This window comes from Topomyia yanbarensis, chromosome 1, assembly GCF_030247195.1.
Source record: "Topomyia yanbarensis strain Yona2022 chromosome 1, ASM3024719v1, whole genome shotgun sequence".
NCBI classification, from domain to species: domain Eukaryota; kingdom Metazoa; phylum Arthropoda; class Insecta; order Diptera; family Culicidae; genus Topomyia; species Topomyia yanbarensis.
The window spans coordinates 31,356,201-31,375,818 of NC_080670.1; the positions used below are offsets into that span (position 1 = coordinate 31,356,201).

General features: G+C 38.5%; 1 protein-coding gene and 1 pseudogene across 6 annotated transcripts in view; one reads left to right on the forward strand and one right to left on the reverse strand.

Annotated features, from left to right (window-relative positions):
* LOC131677230 (dedicator of cytokinesis protein 1) overlaps positions 1–15,124 on the reverse strand; it is a 90,518-nt gene extending 75,394 nt beyond the window's left edge. For 3 of the 6 annotated variants that reach the window (XR_009303310.1, XR_009303309.1, XM_058956947.1), the window contains exon 1: positions 14,645–15,124. Coding sequence is in view for 4 of the 6 variants with exons in the window: in XM_058956947.1 (XP_058812930.1) it covers positions 14,645–14,690 (46 nt within the window). In the remaining 2 variants the exon portion in view is untranslated. The remainder of the gene's footprint in view (positions 1–14,644) is intronic. The other 3 variants (XM_058956946.1, XM_058956945.1, XM_058956944.1) reach the window with 1 other exon arrangement.
* Positions 15,125–19,258: 4,134 nt separating this feature from the next.
* Positions 19,259–19,341, forward strand: LOC131678109 (U4 spliceosomal RNA; annotated as a pseudogene).
* The last annotated feature ends 277 nt before the right edge of the window (positions 19,342–19,618 follow it).

Here is a 19,618-nt window from a genome sequence, read left to right on the forward strand (position 1 = left end):
TCACGAGTCAACATTTGCTTTATGAATAATGCGTGGCGTTGCGTTGCGTAAGCACGGTATACTTCGTAGATTGCAGACTGATGACTCTCATTTCCAGCCAGACTACTTGAGGAGCATTGTTTGGGAATAACAATTAGTCCAGTCCAAGCGAGAATTTCGCCTGAGAGCCACCATTGCTGGCCACGACCATCTTTACCGTAATTTGGGCTACGAGAAGGAAGTGTTGAAGTGGTACTTGCTTAGCGGAAGGCCCCGACTCGTTGACACTTCCACAAGTTCCACGGATTGGGTAGTGGGTGGGTTGTTAATCAGGATTCGCCTCAAGCAAGCGATGCGACTGACAATATATTTTCGTGCATAAAAAGTTTGAATAGTTTATTGACTGTAGGATACGTAAATGTTCTAGATGTTAAGGCGTTCAAATCTAGGGGCAGATCACTCTAAGAATGTATAACAAATTTGCATCAAATTAGAAAAAAATGCATTTAATTTCCATTTTTTGCATCAGCTTGGCACTCCCTCGCAGAAAAGTTTGTTTAACAAACGTCCTACGCTGATCCACTTTGTTCGACGTTTTGTTAAATGTAGGGCTAGTTTTTCTGTAGGGTTTTGACGTCTTACACGCAACGCAAACCACATTGCAGGCAACGCAAAAACATTGCACGCAACGCAAAAAACATTATGAATTTCTATTTTTATGGAAATAAATGCATTTAATTTCGCTGATTTTTAAAAATGCATCACAAGTGATCTGCCCCTAGGTTCAAATTCTGGGTAATCGTTTATCGAGAGTTTGTTTCGCCGAAAACAACTTGAACTCCGGACAGCCGACTGTCGGGAGTGTTGTCGACAATATAAAATGGACCATAAACAATGAGTTTAAAAGTGGTATTGTGGACCATTCATAAATTATGTCACGCAAAGGTTGCCCAATACTAACTAACTTTCTTTCATATTACCACGCTCTTTATGCCCTTGGTCTAATACGAACCAAATGATTTAGGTTTTTTTTTTTATTTTGTAGGAGCACAATACTGCCGCTGCACGCAAAAGCGTCCATGTTCTATGGAATTTCCTATATTCATTGTATAGTCGTGCGTAAAACGCCCGATAGCATCAAAGCACATGACGTGCTCCTCATGCCATTTATGTCATTATTTGTCATAGCTCTCCCACCTAATAGCGTGGCAGAATTTATAAATGGTCCTTTATAGGTATTATCACTAGCATATTGAGATCCTGTAACTCGAAATTTGCCACCTCGGTCGAGTAAATGTTGCGATGTTACAATACAGACGCGAAACAGAAAAATATCGATTCTGCGTTCCTAAACGATATTAATATCATGCACGAATCAAACACAACCTGTCTCCAAATAGTACGTACTTATTCTTAGCTCAGTACAATTGACTGACCATTAAATGAACTAAAAGTAAACCATTAAATATGACAATAAAACATTTTTCCTCGCGCGGAAATGATTGCCGCAAATTCACTCAGACAAGACCATGCGTATTCCCCACTCCACGTAAATTTGTTTCCCAGTTGGTCAAATAAACACTAAACACATAAATGGTGTTGTTCTTAAATAAAAAATCGATAAAAACGATCGTGTTTGAGTAACACGACACGAAAGTTTCAACTGCTAAGACACAAAAATTAGAACAGATACGAGGCAATGAGCAGTAAAGCAGGCGACTTCATTGTAACTGTAGTAAACATCGTGGAGTAAGCTAGATCAAGTATCATCTAGAAGACAACTTCACGCTGTTATCTGAGAATAGAAGTGTGCTTGGTGCTGGTGTCCAACGTAAGCCCAACCAGGCCTGCACCAAGCTGAATCTGTAGTTGAAATGTTAGTTAGGACCTTTGCTGTTTCGAAAAGCACTAGAAACACCTTATTTGATCCCAAAATTTCTAATACCAGCAGCTTTGTGTGAGCGTTTCCTCGAACTGTTATATTTGGCGGCCTCTCAAGATACAAATTTTAGCCTTTACAATGAAGATTCGAAGTTTTCGAACGATGTTTGTATGCGGGGCATGGTAATATATCATGGGGCCTCTCCTCACAATAGGTACATTTTTCAGTAGTCTCCATGCACGAGCGTACTTGCCACACCGGGTCTCTTTCGCCACAATGGCCCATTTGTTTGTATTTATATGTGCAAATAATGACGTGTGGTGCAAGCAACCGAACAGGAAGACGAAACTGCTCCAAGAAGACGTACTTAGACAAAGCATTTCCGCCAAAGGTTCAAGGGGACATACAATTTTGCTCCGTCCAGTACTATCGCCATTTAAAATCTACGCTTACTAGAGCAATAGTAACAGCTAATCCTATGCCTCAATTGATCCATCCATGATAAACTAGAATCGGTGGCTTGATCTCAACGTTGTGAGCAGGTATGTAGCGGCGGTAGTCCTTCATGAAAGGTTTGTCGCCAGTAGCGTCGTTAGCTTGCTTTAGGCAGAATATCACAATTTTGAGTCTAGCTGGGCGAGCTTTCGCGATATCAGCAACAGCTGAATATTTTTGAATCAGTTTTTTTTTCAGAATCTTTTGAATATTAGTGGATTATCTTTGATCCGAAAGAAGGTCAAATACAATCCGACCGAGTTCATTGTGCATGATTTTAAACAGGGGGAGGGGAGGGGGGTTGTCTAGAGCCCGGGGCAAAATGAAAACTTAAATCATACGAAGGAAGAGATAGAAATTACAGAACATCTTTTTTCGATATATAGCTGGATGCTACCGAATTTCGCAGAAACTGACACAAAAGAATATGTGGAAACCTTTATTAGTAACAGATCATAAAAGCATATTTGTTTCCCTCATATGTGCAAAAAATGGGTAATATTTGGAACATAATCGGCGAGTCGTTACGGCACTAAAATTCTTTCAAACACACCATTCAGCTAAACTGCCTAATACCGTGTTCTAGATATATTTTGACAGATCTGAATTATCCGACGGCTTGTTATTTTGAAACAAATTTACATCATAGCATTGCGAACAACCTTTGTGTGTAAACCGAGGGGAACGACACTCCGTGATATGTTCATGAAATGAACTTATTGTTTATAAATATAAACGGATTTCTAAAGATTGGTATTGGTTAGTAAGGAATGGATTCGCCTTTTGGAATGGCCGAGGATGGTTTGAAAATGGGTCGAAAAAAATTAATTGAAATTGACAGAAACGATGACAGTGACGCTCACCTCACCGTAAACTGTCAAAAAAGTTAAGCCCTGTGGTAGAAAATGCTATCAAGTAAGACCGATATTGAGTTCTTGTCGCCCGGTCTCACGAACACTTCTGCAGCTTCCTGGTTCAAAACAATCCCATTTGATTTTGCCGTCTTTGTTTATTATTTTCCACCAGCTGGTGATTTAGTGTTTGTGTCATGTGACGTGTACGTACATGAGCCGTAGAAAAGTCTCATAGGACCAGTTTACCTTACACTGAGAAACAAAAATATGCATAGTTAGCATACTTTCTATTCCCGTCTCTTGTCTTCTGCTGTGATTTTTATGCATTTTCATGCATATACTTCTAGTAAGCATTCAATGAGTGGATAGACCGAATATGTCCAATGCATAAAATTTACAGCAGAAGAAACGAGAGGCAGATAGAAAAGTATGCTATCGATGCATATTTTTGTGTCTCAGTGTAGAGCACTCTAGTTCCCAGTTAAACTCATTCCGGAACCGGTTCGGATTTCTGAATGGAGTCATTATGGATTCCAAATCAAATGCAACAACCGATTCCGACTCAGAATCGGTTGTTGCATTTGATTTGGAATCCATAATGACTCCATTCAGGATTCCAAATCAAATTCCGAATGGTTTGACCGGGTTAGAGTGCGGCCAAGACGCGTTTGACCTATCCAAACGAGCAGAAATCTGACGTATTTCTATTGTGAATACCTGGGACGGGACCTGCGGACTCGTGTTTTCTTGTTCTTTCTTTTTGTTTGTTATATCTTACTTCTTCGATTCACACACACTAATACTTGGGGTAGTTCAAGAAATGACATGACTTTTTTAAAGAACAAACAAGAATTGAACTTTCATTTTTTTCGTGAATCCATTATCATGAAGTGCAAGGTAGAAAATTGCGGTCGTAGTAAAGCGAAAAATCCGGATATAACTTTGCACCATTTTCCGGTGAATCCCGATTTGAGAGAACAGTGGGAGAAGTTCACAAGAATTGACGATCTCGAAATTAATGAAAGCACTACCATCTCCACTATCATTACTGATCTAATGATTAATTTATAGATATATTTGAAAAAAAAGTTAACATTTTCTCAATTTCAAATAAAATACTCCCCATATTAATCACTCTGAGGACAGCCGGTTCAATCTGACATTTGCGTGCTGGATCAATTTGACACGCGTTTTTTTTTTCTTTCCGCAGGTCCCGTCCCAGGTGAATACGTCTAATTTCATGTTCGTTTGGATACGTCATGGCCTCTTGGCCACACTCTAACTAGAGTGCTCTAGTTTACCTGACCGTATAGAGTACTTGACAATCTGTAACTGTATTAGTGTGTTCAACGGTTTGTTTTCCTCCACCTGTCATAGATGGAGGAAAACAAATCGAAAATAACTTTTCGGTCGGATTATTTTCATGATGAAATATGATCAACCGGAATTGTACGTCCCCCGAATCAGTTTTACAGCAACATAGAGCATTTCAACACCATTATAAATACTTTACGAGAGCTAATTCAAATGTTTAATTTGGCTGACAGTTTTATATATGACAGCTGGAGGAAAACAAACCCCCAAGTAGTGTGAGTGAAATCGTTTGCATAGAACTCCATTAGCATTTTGCTGCAACCCAGTAAAAAAGGGAAAGTTTCTGGCTAACGGGGGGGGGGGGCTATTTGCCAACTCGGGTGCGCTAATTGCCCTACAATTTGCTGGTAATTAGGGGGCTATTTTAAATGCAATATTTGGGCGATTTGCCGCGGTCATGTTTTTGCCGCTCTACCCGCCCTAAAATCGCCCAGAGAACGCGCCATTTAATCGCCCTTAATTGCCTGATATGAAATTTAAAAATAATTATTATTTTCGGATTCATTATCTACTCACATAAATTTATCAGTAATCACCACCAAACTCTAGGAAAAATCGATGGTGCACACCAAAACTTACCACAATCTGACTTTCATTTAGACTTTAGGTCAGAGATCTTGTTCCACTATACTTACACACGATTCCACAATTTCCCACATTCTTTGGCTAAATTAAGTGCACTAGACAAACAAAATTCAAGCGAGAATACGCCAATTGTTTAAAAAAAACGATTTTAAACTTAAGCCAAACATGAACCGCCATGTTTGAAAAATGCAAAAAACAACCAAGTCCATTTCAGCCGCTAGAAAATTTGTCTAAGTGTTGAAATTGCCTTTAAATCGCATTCACAAATTGCATTTGTTTCTAGGGTAATTAGCACAGGCGAGTTGAGTCAAACGTCAAACTGTTTAAATCGCCTGACCATGTTCGTCTGCATTATTTTTGACCGGGAAAGCTCAATTACCTGCTGCGACATCTACAGATTAATAGCATAAACAAGATAAGGTGGATATTTGTGCGATTAGTAATTTGATGTAATTTTTTAATGTTTTTTTCCGTAAATACGCATCAATTATAGTAAATAATGGACTCAGAGGGGAAGAAAAACAATTTGGACGATATTGATAATAGTTTTTAGTAGATACACTCAAGTTAAACACAAGAAATCTTCAAAAATGTGTATATTGTGCTTTTAGGTTAGGGTTGACAACCGCCCGAGTTAAGTATATTTAAACAACCAATCAAAGCATAACCAGTATAAATTCACTTTTGGCAAGAATTAGCTCTCATTTCGAACATACACAACTTTGTACGAAGTGGTTGTATACCTGTTCAGAAGGAAAAATTTAAAAATATGCTATTTTGCATAATAAATCTACTACCATCTTGAAGGAAATTAGTTTTCTTCCACTTCACTTTCATTTTTTTATACAACTAAGGCCAATTTTCTTAAAAATGCAAAAATTACGTAAACTTTTAAAGATTTGCTACTGATTTGACAGTTTATTCCGAGGGGAACGTCACTTCAGAATGATTGTTTTATTCCGTTAAGTTTTACACGAATTCGTACTTTTTCCGGTAATTTTAGAAAATTTTGACAATGTTCTAACAAATCGAGCATTGTTAAGAAAAATCGAAGAAATTACAAAAAATCTATCCAATCTCAAGCAAATTTTGCTCGAATTTCGACGATTTTGATGGAACTGGCAACTCTGTATACTCAATGTTTGAATCTTTCAACAATTCTGGCAACAAAATTTATGTCTGTTTTGATTTGGTCATGCAGTTATGCTGCTGGTAATGTTTTGTTTTGGTTTCATCCTGGGCGGGACCTGCGGAAATAAAAAAAACGCGTGTCAAATTGATCCAGCACGCAAATGTCAGATTGAACCGGCTGTCCTCAGAGTGATTAATATGGGGAGTATTTTATTTGAAATTGAGAAAATGCTAACTTTTTTTTCAAATATATCTATAAATTAATCATTAGATCAGTAATGATAGTGGAGATGGTAGTGCTTTCATTAATTTCGAGATCGTCAATTCTTGTGAACTTCTCCCACTGTTCTCTCAAATCGGGATTCACCGGAAAATGGTGCAAAGTTATATCCGGATTTTTCGCTTTACTACGACCGCAATTTTCTACCTTGCACTTCATGATAATGGATTCACGAAAAAAATGAAAGTTCAATTCTTGTTTGTTCTTTAAAAAAGTCATGTCATTTCTTGAACTACACCAAGTATTAGTGTGTGTGAATCGAAGAAGTAAGATATAACAAACAAAAAGAAAGAATAAGAAAACACGAGTCCGCAGGTCCCGTCCCAGGTTTCATCGAGCACTGAAGCTGTCAAAGCGTGAATTTCGAGCATTTCTCGACAAACATATGATTACGGCCTTAAAGCCAACTGTCAAAATCCACTTTGAATGGAAATTCCAGACAAACCGTTACTAGTCGAACACAGTTCACAACAGTTTATGAAAGAGAAAACTTTTCTCTTTCATTTACTAGTAACATCTGTGATTGGCGTGTAACGGTTTGTCCGGAATCAGTATTCAAAGTGGATTTTGACAGTTGGCTTTTAGGCCGTAATCATATGTTTGTCGAGATTTCATTTTGTTTTCCATGACACATTTCAAATCATCTTCGGCCAACTTTTTTTGGAAATGTTGAAAATGCGAATTCATTTCGAACTAACTAATGTAAATCTTTATCAATCCGTTCAGAAATATAAATTTTATGTTCATTTAATCAACAAATCAAGGAGTGTCGTTCCCCTAGTTTATTCGCAAAACATCCACCTCAAGCATGTAGCGCCACCTACATATATTTTCTGCGTAAAGATGCCAATACGGTATTTCTATAAAAAACCAATTGAAAATATTTTGAGGATTAGAAAGATTGTAATAAAAAGATATGTTTCTTTTCATTCGGTAATAGGTAATTATACTGCTTTTTTGAATTAAACTATGATATACAGCTTGCTTTTGATTCCGCTCCCAACATTCGTGATTGCATACTACCAACAGTGTAAAACTCACTGCATCGAAGCCACGTGTATTTGAGGATGGAACAACCTCACCAGCCCCGACGATTCTGCCTCAACTCGTTTGAAGTTGGTCCACGTGCTGGGTGCACACCTAAATATCGCAAGCTCGAATGCATTCTGCTTTTCCAAAAGAGCAGAACCAATTAAGTCGTGCTGGAACCAAGCGTGTATAACCTCATCATTAAATGCGCTTTTACTTTTCAAAGCATGAATTGCATCGAGAGAGCAAAGAGAAGAGTGAAACATTCTATAGAATCAGTACGGTGGTCGGTTACCCCGGGATACTTGCGTCGTCAAGCAACCGGTCGAGGGGTCCCCCGAAGCGATAAGAAGAAATTGTTCAGCGTGAACCTGAACGACACGAACGTCTTTCCTGATGGTGACACACATTCTATACAATGTCGGATCCACCTGTAGTGAGTGTTGAAATGCAATAGTGAGTCCTCGTTTGCGACTCTTATGTGTGGCACTTTTATGGCGTATCCGAGGCCCACCGTTGTACTATACTGTCGTACATCATTCATTCATGAGTATGGCCGGAGGTATTTTACCGGCACTAGTTGCCTGTCTGTTTCACGAATTATGCGAAAAAGTGTGCCTTTTTTTCTGAAGAGGGGGAAACAGAAATTTAATATTTAGGTTATTGGAGTACCCTCCCTCCTGTTTAACTTTACATTGTACTGTGCGCTTCAACAGTCAGTTCCAGGTTCCCGAGCATTATGAAAGCGCCGAATGAGAAGGATTGTGCATCCAGCGATGTGACCCAGTTTTTTTTTCATTACCGGTTCGTGTCTCTTGGCTTGTACGACTGTTTCCTTGATTTTACAGGAGCAGTTCGGTGCTTGGCTGGATTGAGCAACTAATTATTGCAGCTTTCCCGGTGGTGTCAGTTCACTTGGTTATTTGAATAGTATATCAATTAAGAAAGAATTTTTCCATAGTTTGGCTGACGATTTTGTTAGGGAATGTGGCTGAAAACGTTGGATAACATTTGCGTCTTTAAACTTACTTTTGCTGCTAAGTTAGTTCTTTGTAGAATTAGTAAGTCGTTTCCTACGTTTAAGATAAAGATGGAACGCTGTTAACCGTTGTTGTAGTCCAACTTTTTTTATACACATAAAATGACTAAAATAATTGATTTTATGAAATTCAGTTTACTGGGCTGCTACCCAGTAAATTTCATGCATTTTACGTTCAATACATTTCACTACTTTGACCCCTGTTCATGCCTACTGAGATGTTAAAAAAGTGTCTAGTAATTGTTTAACACAGGTCCCTTTTTAGATAGTTGACGAACGAACAAACTGTTGGACGCCGTACCAAATCGGTCAAGTTAAGGAAACCTTTTCTTGTGGGTTAACTCGAAGAGAAAGACACTCGGTGATTAGTTGATGAAATGAACTTATAATTTAAAATTGTGATTGGATTGATAAAGATTTATATTAGTTGGTTCGGAATTGATTCGTATTTCCAACATTACTTCATAATGGTTTGGAATGGCCGAGGATGGTTTGAAATGTGTCATGAAAAACATTTAATTGCTCGAAATTCACGGTATGACAGTTTCAGTACTCGATGAAATCAAAACAAAACATTGCCAGCAGCATAACTGCGGGAACAAATCAAAATAAAAACAAAATTTGTTGCCAGTATTATTGAAAGATTCGAAAATAGACGATGCAGAGTTGCCAGTTACATCAAATAGGTCGGATTTCAAAACTGGATTGAGATTGGATACATTTGTTGCAATTTTTTCGAATTTTTGGCAATATCCGCTTTAATAGAAAATTGCTTAATTTTTTTAGTATTAGCGAAAAATACGAATTCATGCAAAATCGAACGCAATATAACAATTATTCGGAAGTGACGCTCACCTCTGGTTAACTAATTGTAAATTCTGAGTGTTGGAACAATTGTAAATCGCAGAAAGTTGAGCTTTATCAATATATGTAATTAAAATTAGAATAAATAATTCTTCATATAAAGACTTCACTTACATCATATCTAAAGTAGTACAGAGATAAATGTCCGTTCTCCTTTTAGTGATATGCTCAAAGCATGTCGAGAACACAAGCTCGTCGTTTGTTAGCCATTCACCCAATCGAGTATTCACGCTCAAAAGTCACCAGTGGACTGATAACACCTGGCTGATCAGATCCGTTATTCCGTTTTACTGGCGGTAGCAAATTCTCGAATAAATGAATCTCTTTGTAGTTTCGTATTTCCAAACCGCATGCGGGAAAGACAGAAAACAGCCCCACCGGTTTCCTTTATTCTGATCACATTGAACAAATCCAACTGTTGTCTAGTACATACTACCTCGCTTCCTCTCCTTGCCTGGTCGAGAGCTAGACACCTTGTATGCACGCAAGCCAAGTAAAACCGCAAACAGTCGACCGAACGCGATGAACGGAGTGTCGGGAAAAAGGGAAATGTGGGTGCAATATGAAATATGAAATCCCCCCTGAATGGGTTTTAGCAACAAGCTAGTGAGCTTCCCTCGTGCATGGTGTGTTCATCAATGCCCCATATCTAAACGGATTCGGTAGGTATGGCGTTCAACATTCTGAGCAAGCGATTTATCCATCAGAATCCCATGTTTAATAGATATTTAATTCGGGAAAAGTCTATAACTTTATCGTATGCATCGAGAGTTGGTGTGCTTTCGAGTACACTCATATTGATTAAAGAACCTAAAAAAAAACAAAAAAAATCCCATCTCACTAGAAATTCAAAACAATGCGTATCCGCCTAGGGGCAGATCACTCTAGGAACGTATAGCAAATTTGCATCAAATTAATAAAAAGGCATTAATTTCCATTTTTGCATCAACTTTTCACTCCCTCGCAGAAAAGTTTGTTTATCAAACGTCCTACGCTTATTCACTATGTTCGACATTTTGTTAAATGTACACGCAACGCAAAATACATTATGAATTTATATTTTGATGGAAAGAAATGCATTTAATTCCGCTAATTTTTAAAAATGCATTACAAGTGATCTGCCCCTAGATATCCTCCAATCAAATTTTTACGGTGATTTATTCCTCTTATACTCCCTTGTTGCCAATGTAGGTTCTCTTCTTGCAGTTCTGCTGCTACTAGCGGAACGGTTGACGTATAAAACCTGGTTCTTCTATTTTAGCGATGGCTGCTCGAACTGCTGAGGAGATGGTCAAGCTTATTTTGTAGGAACCTCCCTAGCGACGCACGGTAAAACAATCACGCTGAATCGATTAACTTGCCATAACCGATCGCGGAAGTCATCTCAGATAACTTTTGTTGTGTTGGCGCCCTCTATGTGGTACAATGTGGAACTAAAATTTTCTAACAAAAACATGACTCGTATTATTTACTACAATTCTTATGAACATAATATTGAGCTAAATCTAACGGTTATTTCACAAAAATGTATAGTTCGTGGGAATCGAGTACTGATACACAACCATACACTGCTAGGCCCCATGGAAAACTGACTCAGATATCACTTCGCTAAAAGGTTAATAACTTCTTTTAACAAAGCCGGATTCACTAGCGGTCTTCGACAAAGTTGTAAACAATTAAATTATCTTTCTTATTTTCACTTACAGTGACAACACGATGCATACAGTGCCATCTACCGACAAAAATGCGAGTTAGTGGGTTTTCTCCGTGTAAATTATCGAAAAATCTCGTACAAACTTCAGGCTCGTTGGTCCCGTAGCTAGACTTGTTCGATTCGCTTCAAATTTGGAACAAGTTCTCCTGGTGGGACTAGGAATCGACTTAGGGGTGAGCCGATAGGGGTCATTTTTTTCCTGTCACTCTAATGTATAGTGTCGGATAATTCTTTTAATTCACTTGAAGCCTTATCTATTACAGTCGTGATTCGCTGGTTGCACACTTTTTAGCTGAACCGCTTTTTAGTTGGACCTCCGCTAGTTGGACCATTGTCCAACTAAAAAGCATCTGAACGTCAAAATCTTATGTCAAATTGACTTTGACAATCTATCTAACAATTTTTTACACTACTAATGTCTTCTTTGGAGAGTTTTTGACATTTGTCAGTCGGTCCAACTAGCGAATTAAATTCGTTAGTTGGACAAAGGCTGTGGCCCAACCAACGAATCACGACTGCACTAATAAAGCAACTAATTTCTACTGTTGAATAACAAAAATATAAAGTACGTACCAATCACACGCCACTTAAACTACAACGACAAAGATACTCAACCACACATCCGGATCTTGTCGATCTAAGCCCACACAAAAGTAAAAGAAAGCGAAAACAACATGGAGAGAGAAAAAACAGCAGAATGCCATCAGGGCCAATAGTACAATAAATGCCCTCGAGCAAAAAAGAAACCCATCGAAAAAGGTTGAAAGTGAACAACTGATAATCAACATTCCTATCGATACCCAAACCGTCGAAAAAATTAGCAGAGCAAGTAGAATTGCACCGGAAGTTATCGTGTTCAGAGTACAAATCTAGTTTTTTGCTACTTCGTACTGCGTAATAGAAAATGTAATAGTCATCTAACGGTAGGTTTTAAGAGCCATAATTTCCTACTATAGCACCGAATCAATATATTTCGACATGAAACGAGTGTGCTGTTTCTGTATTTTAAAAACTACTTGGTTAGGGGAAATTTGCTCGAGTTACTGAACAAATGACCTTCGATTGAGCCTATAAGCAGCAAATGTCATTATAAAATATTAATGAAGTTGTAGCTCCTACACACGACTACAGCCAAGAAATAATTATTTCGCATTTCGTCACATCGCTCTTCTCATACAAATCCTTGAGAAAGTTATATCCCGCCAGTTCACAGGACCCTAAATTTAAAAAAAAACAGCTGTGCAACAGAGTGTAGGAAAGTAGGTAATTACTTCCCACCCCCGAGCTGACGGTCGACCGTTGGCAGTGTGTGATTTATGGAACAACCCGGATCCTATGCTACCTCCATTATTCGTCACGGATAGACAAAATCAAGAAAGGAAAACGTTTCGCAGAAGAATCTAAATATTTAAAAAATCTTCACTCCGACGATAGGACGAAAGCAAACAAAAGAGGTAAATGATCTTAAAATTTCGGTTTTTAGAGATTCGGTTCGTCACGTTGTTTCATTCTGAAACACATTCGGACGAAACGGCCGGGTGAGCTTATCAAACTTTGCAAGCCCGGCTAGGGGAAACAGCCAGAAGGTCGATTACTGTCGGAAATCCGTAACATTCGCGATTATTGCTGTTCTCATCGAACTTGATAGCTTTCGCATCGCCTCAAATTACCAGGGGAACGGAGAGAAGAGTGAACTGTTTTGTATACCCTCTTTCCCGCTTGTTGGTACCGAAAAATACCCCGTATCGCGAGCTGGAAACATGGTTCAAGAGGGTTTTGATTTCTTTTTTGTTTTATTGCTATTGATTTTCATAAACTCGATAAAAATTATTTGGTCATTAGCGTGTTTACGATTTCGCCTGCTACTTCAATGCGGGCGAATCCGTTACCAACTTGAATTCAAGGGGGTTGGCTAAGAGAATAACTAAGTAGCAATTTTAAGCAACTAGCGCAGATGAGTGACATAAGTATCAAATCAGAATAAATCGAAATAATTCCTCTGATCAAATTTGATTGCAGTTCTGCCTAGTTCAACTTAGTTATTTTCAGTCCTAATAAAATGAGCAAAATGAGATTCGTTCATCGGTCGTACTGTTCAAAGATGAGCTCACATGACTCAGTCGGGTTTCCAAGTAAGCTGCCGGCCTCGAACCGCTACTAGCCATTCACCTCTGCTTGATGGCGGACGGCACTAGTGGCAAAACAGTGAATCATATCATATATGAAATGCACACTCGGGACTTGTGTATGCTCTCACAAATGTCCTGTTATGCATGGTATGGGCATCGGCACACTCCAAGCGCTTCAAATCGGCGTACGTGCCAAACTGCTGGTAGTATTAAGGGGATTTTCATTTGATTGGGAACATGGGAAAGTTGGTGTTTCTCCGATAACACGTTGTACGAAGGATAAGAAACTATACCTTATCTGGTAAAACTCGAAACATTCTCTCATTCACACTCAAACCTGAAACTGCAAGGTACTGTTGACTTTAGGTTCCGATCTGGATGCACTGCCCTCCTGCCACGCTACAACAGCGCAATGTCGTCGACCTTATTTTCCACTATTTTTCAGTTTTACTTCCTAGTCTTCCGATTTATGTGTGTCACACACGATATCACCAGCGCACTTAGCACTCATTGAATGTAAAATACTTTTTTTCCTCCCTCAACTCGCAATCACTTCCGATGACTGTCGTTTGCAATGTTATAATTCAGTTGGTGGTATAAATAAGGTTAATTTACTCTTAAAGATTTATGCAGGCATTCACTCAAACAGAAAATTCGACTCACATTTTTCCTATAATTTATGAAACTATAATCTGTCTGCATGGTTGAAATTGCTGACTGATTCAAATACATAATGGAGATTTCAAATAATGTCTCGGATAAATATTTTAGTTCACTTTGAAACCATGCTCAATGAATATACGTGTACTTAAGAAGAATAACAAAACAGAGCCAAAAACAAACAAAACCCTCCTTTGGGTGCACCAAATAATACTTAAATCAAGTTTCAATTGGTTCTCATTTTTCACGTTAATCATTAGAACATGCTATAGATGACTCAAATCACACAATATGACAATAAGAACAAACGATTACGATCCCATTTGCATTTTATGCACCTAAATTGCTTGTTCCATTCCTGCTCGTCTGTACTGAGATTTTACCTCGAAAATAAGCATTATAAAGTCACACGCGTCGTCGTTTCACTTTTCATCCGCCTTCATTGCACACTGGTTTCGTCACCAACACCAACCCGATCGGATTCTTCTTGTTCTCTTCGTCTCTTTCACACTCGATTCATTCACAGCACAGCGAAGTTGAGCCTTATTTTAATTTCCCCGTTGACTTCGACCCTTTTTCACAGTGCTCGTGGCATGCCATGAAAACAAAAGTAAATAACCCATTCTTACCGATTGCCAGCATCTTTGTATCACCAACGCTTTTCCACACCGTCATTTTGGCTGATTTTAACGCAATTTTTTCCAATGCCAAAACACTTAAAACGAGTCAAAGAATCTTATCATCAACCCATCCATGCGACGCACCCAGGCAACGATGCGAGCAAAAAAAATCTAAATTTATTGAAAGGTTTTTTTCGCTTCCCTTTGAGTGTATTTTCTTCTACTTATTCACATTTTCGCTGCTTCTCTATAGCCGTGCTTTATGCAGCGCACAACACACAAACAAACACACACACAGCACCGACCGATTCACGTAAACACGAGTGGGGGTGTCAGCAGAGCCCCGGCCTATAGTGAAAACAGTCGACAAGGGGCACGGAACGCGCGGGTAGGTACAACACCGCAAAACAAGAAAAAATACTAACGCGACGCTCGACAGCGAAAACACACCCGAACGCTACCAGAGCAACACATCGAATGTTTACACTTTTGCTGCTGCTCCTGCTTCGTCGTTTCGTGATCGATGGCTCACTAGTCGGTCGACTCCGGTTCCCTCTCTGTTGCATTCGGGTGTATAGAAACACTAGTGTGCTGCAGACTGGCGGAAATGATACCCATCTGTCAAGACGTGCTGTTGTGATGTTTGTGATGGATCCAAGTCGTGCCATTTGAGCCAATATATTCTGATTCCTGCGGTCTATGAAGTGAGTTGCGTCCAATGTCGTATATACAGGTCTGGCAAAGATGGCCCTTTGGTATTCGTAAGATGAATCTTACATGAGTGGTGTGAGTGATCACAGTATAAATCGACTTGCTTTCGTCATAGCGGTCGTTCCGCTCCTATTGGCGATTTGCGGCAAAACCAAAATTAGTCATGCGACACCTATGATTCAACTCATGAACTGGCAAAGTGATACAGTTTGCTTTTTTTCACCCGTAAGTGAGTCGTAGCTTACAACAAAATCTTCATTATCTTCTCGGAAAAAGCTTACCACAGCCAAAATATGAATGAAACGAGTAAGAAATTTAGTTTTATTTGCAATTATTCTGAAATTACAGTCATTTGCAACTGTTTGACTCATACATTTCTTCGAAATGTAATCGGGGTATTATTGTGGTTATAAAAAATCGTTCCATAAATAAAGTTCCAACTCGAAACCGAGACCCAATCAGTACCAATGTCAAACTCCTTCATATTTTGAACTACGTAGGAGATTCAGTGAAGACTATCGGAGAGAAGGATCGGCTGTGCATGCTACAAAGCTGACACTTTCCTATTAGCCGGATATATTCTTTCCTCGCCTGATCTGGAGAGTTTCATGAATTTACACCATCTCATGAAGATTTAGCTTAACTTAGGACGAATGGGAAATGCTGTTGCGGCGGCTACGGTGCTCAACAAATTACATTTCGAAACAGCGCGCATATAGCTCTGCGAATAATATTAGAAACCACTATGTTTTACACTCTTTTCGCAAGATGTTTACTTATCATCTTATAAAATGATGGTTTTCCTTCATTTTCATAAACAATTATCAACAAATTGATCGGTAATTTGGTGTTTAAAAGTCATTTTTTACCAATGTTTACAGAAAATATATGCACTATGACAGAACAGAATAAAATCAGCAACACTTTCCTTCCAGCGCTATCTGCGAGCGGTTTCAACGTAGAATCGCCAATTGAATCGTGTGACCGCTATGACGTCGACCCGTTGTGCTTCTGGTTTGTTTACATATTTTTGGTTGCCAACACCAAAGAGAATAGGGAAAGAGACGAATAGTGTGAAGCCAAAAATACCTTATTGAGCAGACCAATCGTGCAATGTAAATAAACATTACTCATGCCTGAGTTGGAGGAGATAAGTATTGTACTTCTACCAAAAAAGAAATTTGAATTTTCGTCAGAATTTAGTTCAATCGTGATTGTAAGGTGCATTCTAGAGTATATGTATGAGTAAAAATAAGCTTTAGAATTATTTCATCTCTTTGTTTCGAAATGCACATCATTTGATAAACAAATCCATCGATCGACATACGGTTTGTTTTCAAAATATAATAGGAGTCATTTAAAGTGCTGCCTGTAGAAGCGGTTGCCAAAATTCTAGTGTTGAAATCATCATAAAGGGAGTGTTGCCGTTTTGACTGATTTTCACTCTTCGTCTCTTTCACTATTCTCTTTGGCCAACACTAGTAAACCGTGTGTTCTGCCACACCTATATATACCTCATTGAGTTGCGTCGACTAAATTAGAAGATGCCAAAGAGAATAGGGAAAGAGACGAATAGTGTGAAGCCAAAAATACCTTATTGAGCAGACCAATCGTGCAATGTAAATAAACATTACTCACGCCTGAGTTGGAGGAGATAAGTATTGTACATCTATCAAAAAAGAAATTTCAATTTTCGTCAGAATTTGGTTTAATTGTGATTGTGAGGTGTATTCTAGAGTATATGTATGAGTAAAAACAAGCTCTAGAATTATTTCATCTCTTTGTTTCGAAATGCGCATCGTTTGATAAACAAAACCAACGATCGACATACGGTTTGTTTTCAAAATATAATAGGAGTCATTTAAAGTGCTGCCTGTGGAAGCGGTTGCCAAAATTTTAGTGTTGAAATCATCATAAAGGTAGTGTTGCCGTTTTGACTGATTTTCACTCTTCGTCTCTTTCCCTATTCTCTTTGGAAGATGCGAGTTGTTTTATTAGGCAATATTTTATTTGATTACGTTTAGGCAATCCACGAGACGTTTCTGATCTAATCATTTCTTCAGACGTTACTCGGATGGGCACGACGTCTGACAAAATCATTGATTTGATCTAACATCAAACGAATCAAACCCGAGGGGAACGACACGGCGTGATTTGTTGATGATATGAATTTATAAATTTTCTAAAATTACTGGAAAAAATACAAATTCATGCCAGACTGAACAAAATGTAACAATTATTCTGAAGTGACGTTCCCCTCGATCAGACCAACGATAGATTTTTTTGGATTGATTCTTCGCAGGAGAAGAGTGAAACAAACTTGTTGACAATGCCCACCGCATAATTGTCAAACGTCTCATAGATTGCCTAATTCCAGGTTTCTACACTCGTAAAGGTGCTATTTATCCAACGAAGGTTCATGTTGGCGGGATCATTTCGATAAGTCAGACTTGAACACTTAGTCGAATTAGACACAACCAAGGGTAACGTCGACACTCCGTGATTTGTTGATGAAATGAACATATGATTTATAATTCTGAATGGATTGATAAAAATTGGTATTGGTTAGTTTGGAATAGATCCGCAAGTCCAACATTACTTGAGAATGGTTTGGAATGGCTGAGGACGGTTGGCGTCATGAAAAAAAATGAATTGCTCAAAATTCACGTTTTGACAGTTTCAGTGCTCGATGAAAACAAAACAAAACATTTCGTAACTGCAGGAACAAACCAAAACAAAAACATAATTAGTGTTGCCGGAATTATTGAAAAGAACATAGAGTATGCAGAGTCGCCCGCTACATCAAATCCGTCAGAATTCGTGCAAAATTGGGTTGAGATTGCATACATTTGTTATAATTTCTTGGATTTTTTCAGCAATGCGTGATTGTTTGTTTTTGTTTTTAAATTTCCGGAAAGAGTACGAATTCATGTGAACTGAACGGAATACGTTCCCCTCGGCCACAACACTTCCCCAGTTAAACTCATTCCGGAACCGGTTCGGATTTTTTAATGGAGTCATTATGGATTCCAAATCAAATGCAACAACCGATTCCGACTCAGAATCGGTTGTTGCATTTGATTTGGAATCCATACTGATTCCATTCAGGATTCCGAATCAAATTCCGAATGGTTTGACCGGGTCATAGCTCCCGCCCAGTTTTACAAAATTACGTTTTTTAAAGATTATAGATTAAACTAATAAAATAAGTGATTAATAATATAGTGTAATTGATTGTTTTTTTTCGCAAATCGGTTATGAAAAGACTAGTTTAGGGAAGAGAACCATTTGATATTAATCTCCTATTTCAAAACCATGTAGCAAGTAGGTGCTTTTATTATTACATGTTGAAGACATATTGATAATAGAGCACGACATGAACCAGATCAATATAATTAGAGATTATTTGTCCAAAGAGTTCAGAAAGGCAGATGTAACGAAGTTATCATTTTCTCTCGAAATGACAATTGGTAGAAACGTCGGACATAGAATAATGCAAATCACCCAGCGAATACATTGGGAGACCCTATTAGAAAATTTAACATGTCTGACTGCGAGCCAACATCCATTCCGATGGAGGTATCAATGTTAAATATCGGCTGGTCTGCGATTTGGTTCAGCCTCGAGTTAAGCATGGGCGCATCGTAATTCAATCGTAAGTCCCGAAGGAGTAACAAGAAGTGGACATAGTGACCTTACAGTTTCGTAAACTACTACTCCCTGTTTCTTTTAAAACTGTATTTGTTGCGAAAAAATCCAATCCGAATTCCATAAACGTGCACAAATTAAAGGCTTTCCAAGAACATTTTCTTCGCTAATAAACAAAGACAACCGTTAGTTTACGAAGTTCAAATAAAACCATTGAAGATTTTGCTTAAGTAAGCGTGGACCAGAAAATTTTCAAATTGTGTAAGCTTTGCGCAGTGGCGATATCGTAACCAATGAGGTACAACCGAGGTGCGATTATTGCTAGTTGAAAACTAAAAAAAAAACTAAAAAAAACCCTTATTAATCATCCGAATAGAAACGTCACAACGACCGGAGTTTATATCAACGAGTTTCTGGTAACTGCCCCCATTATCCTGAGTGCTCCCCTGGCAATTCTAATCTGCGTTTCCGAGGATCCCAGTACATATTTGTATTTACTTTGTACATTCCGAAGATGTTCCGCTAGGTCGACGTACATCAGCTAGACATGAAGTGCCAAAGCATTTTCTGTGGGTACAACAAAAAATGATGTCCTGATCACTCTAGATCATTCGAAAGCTGCAA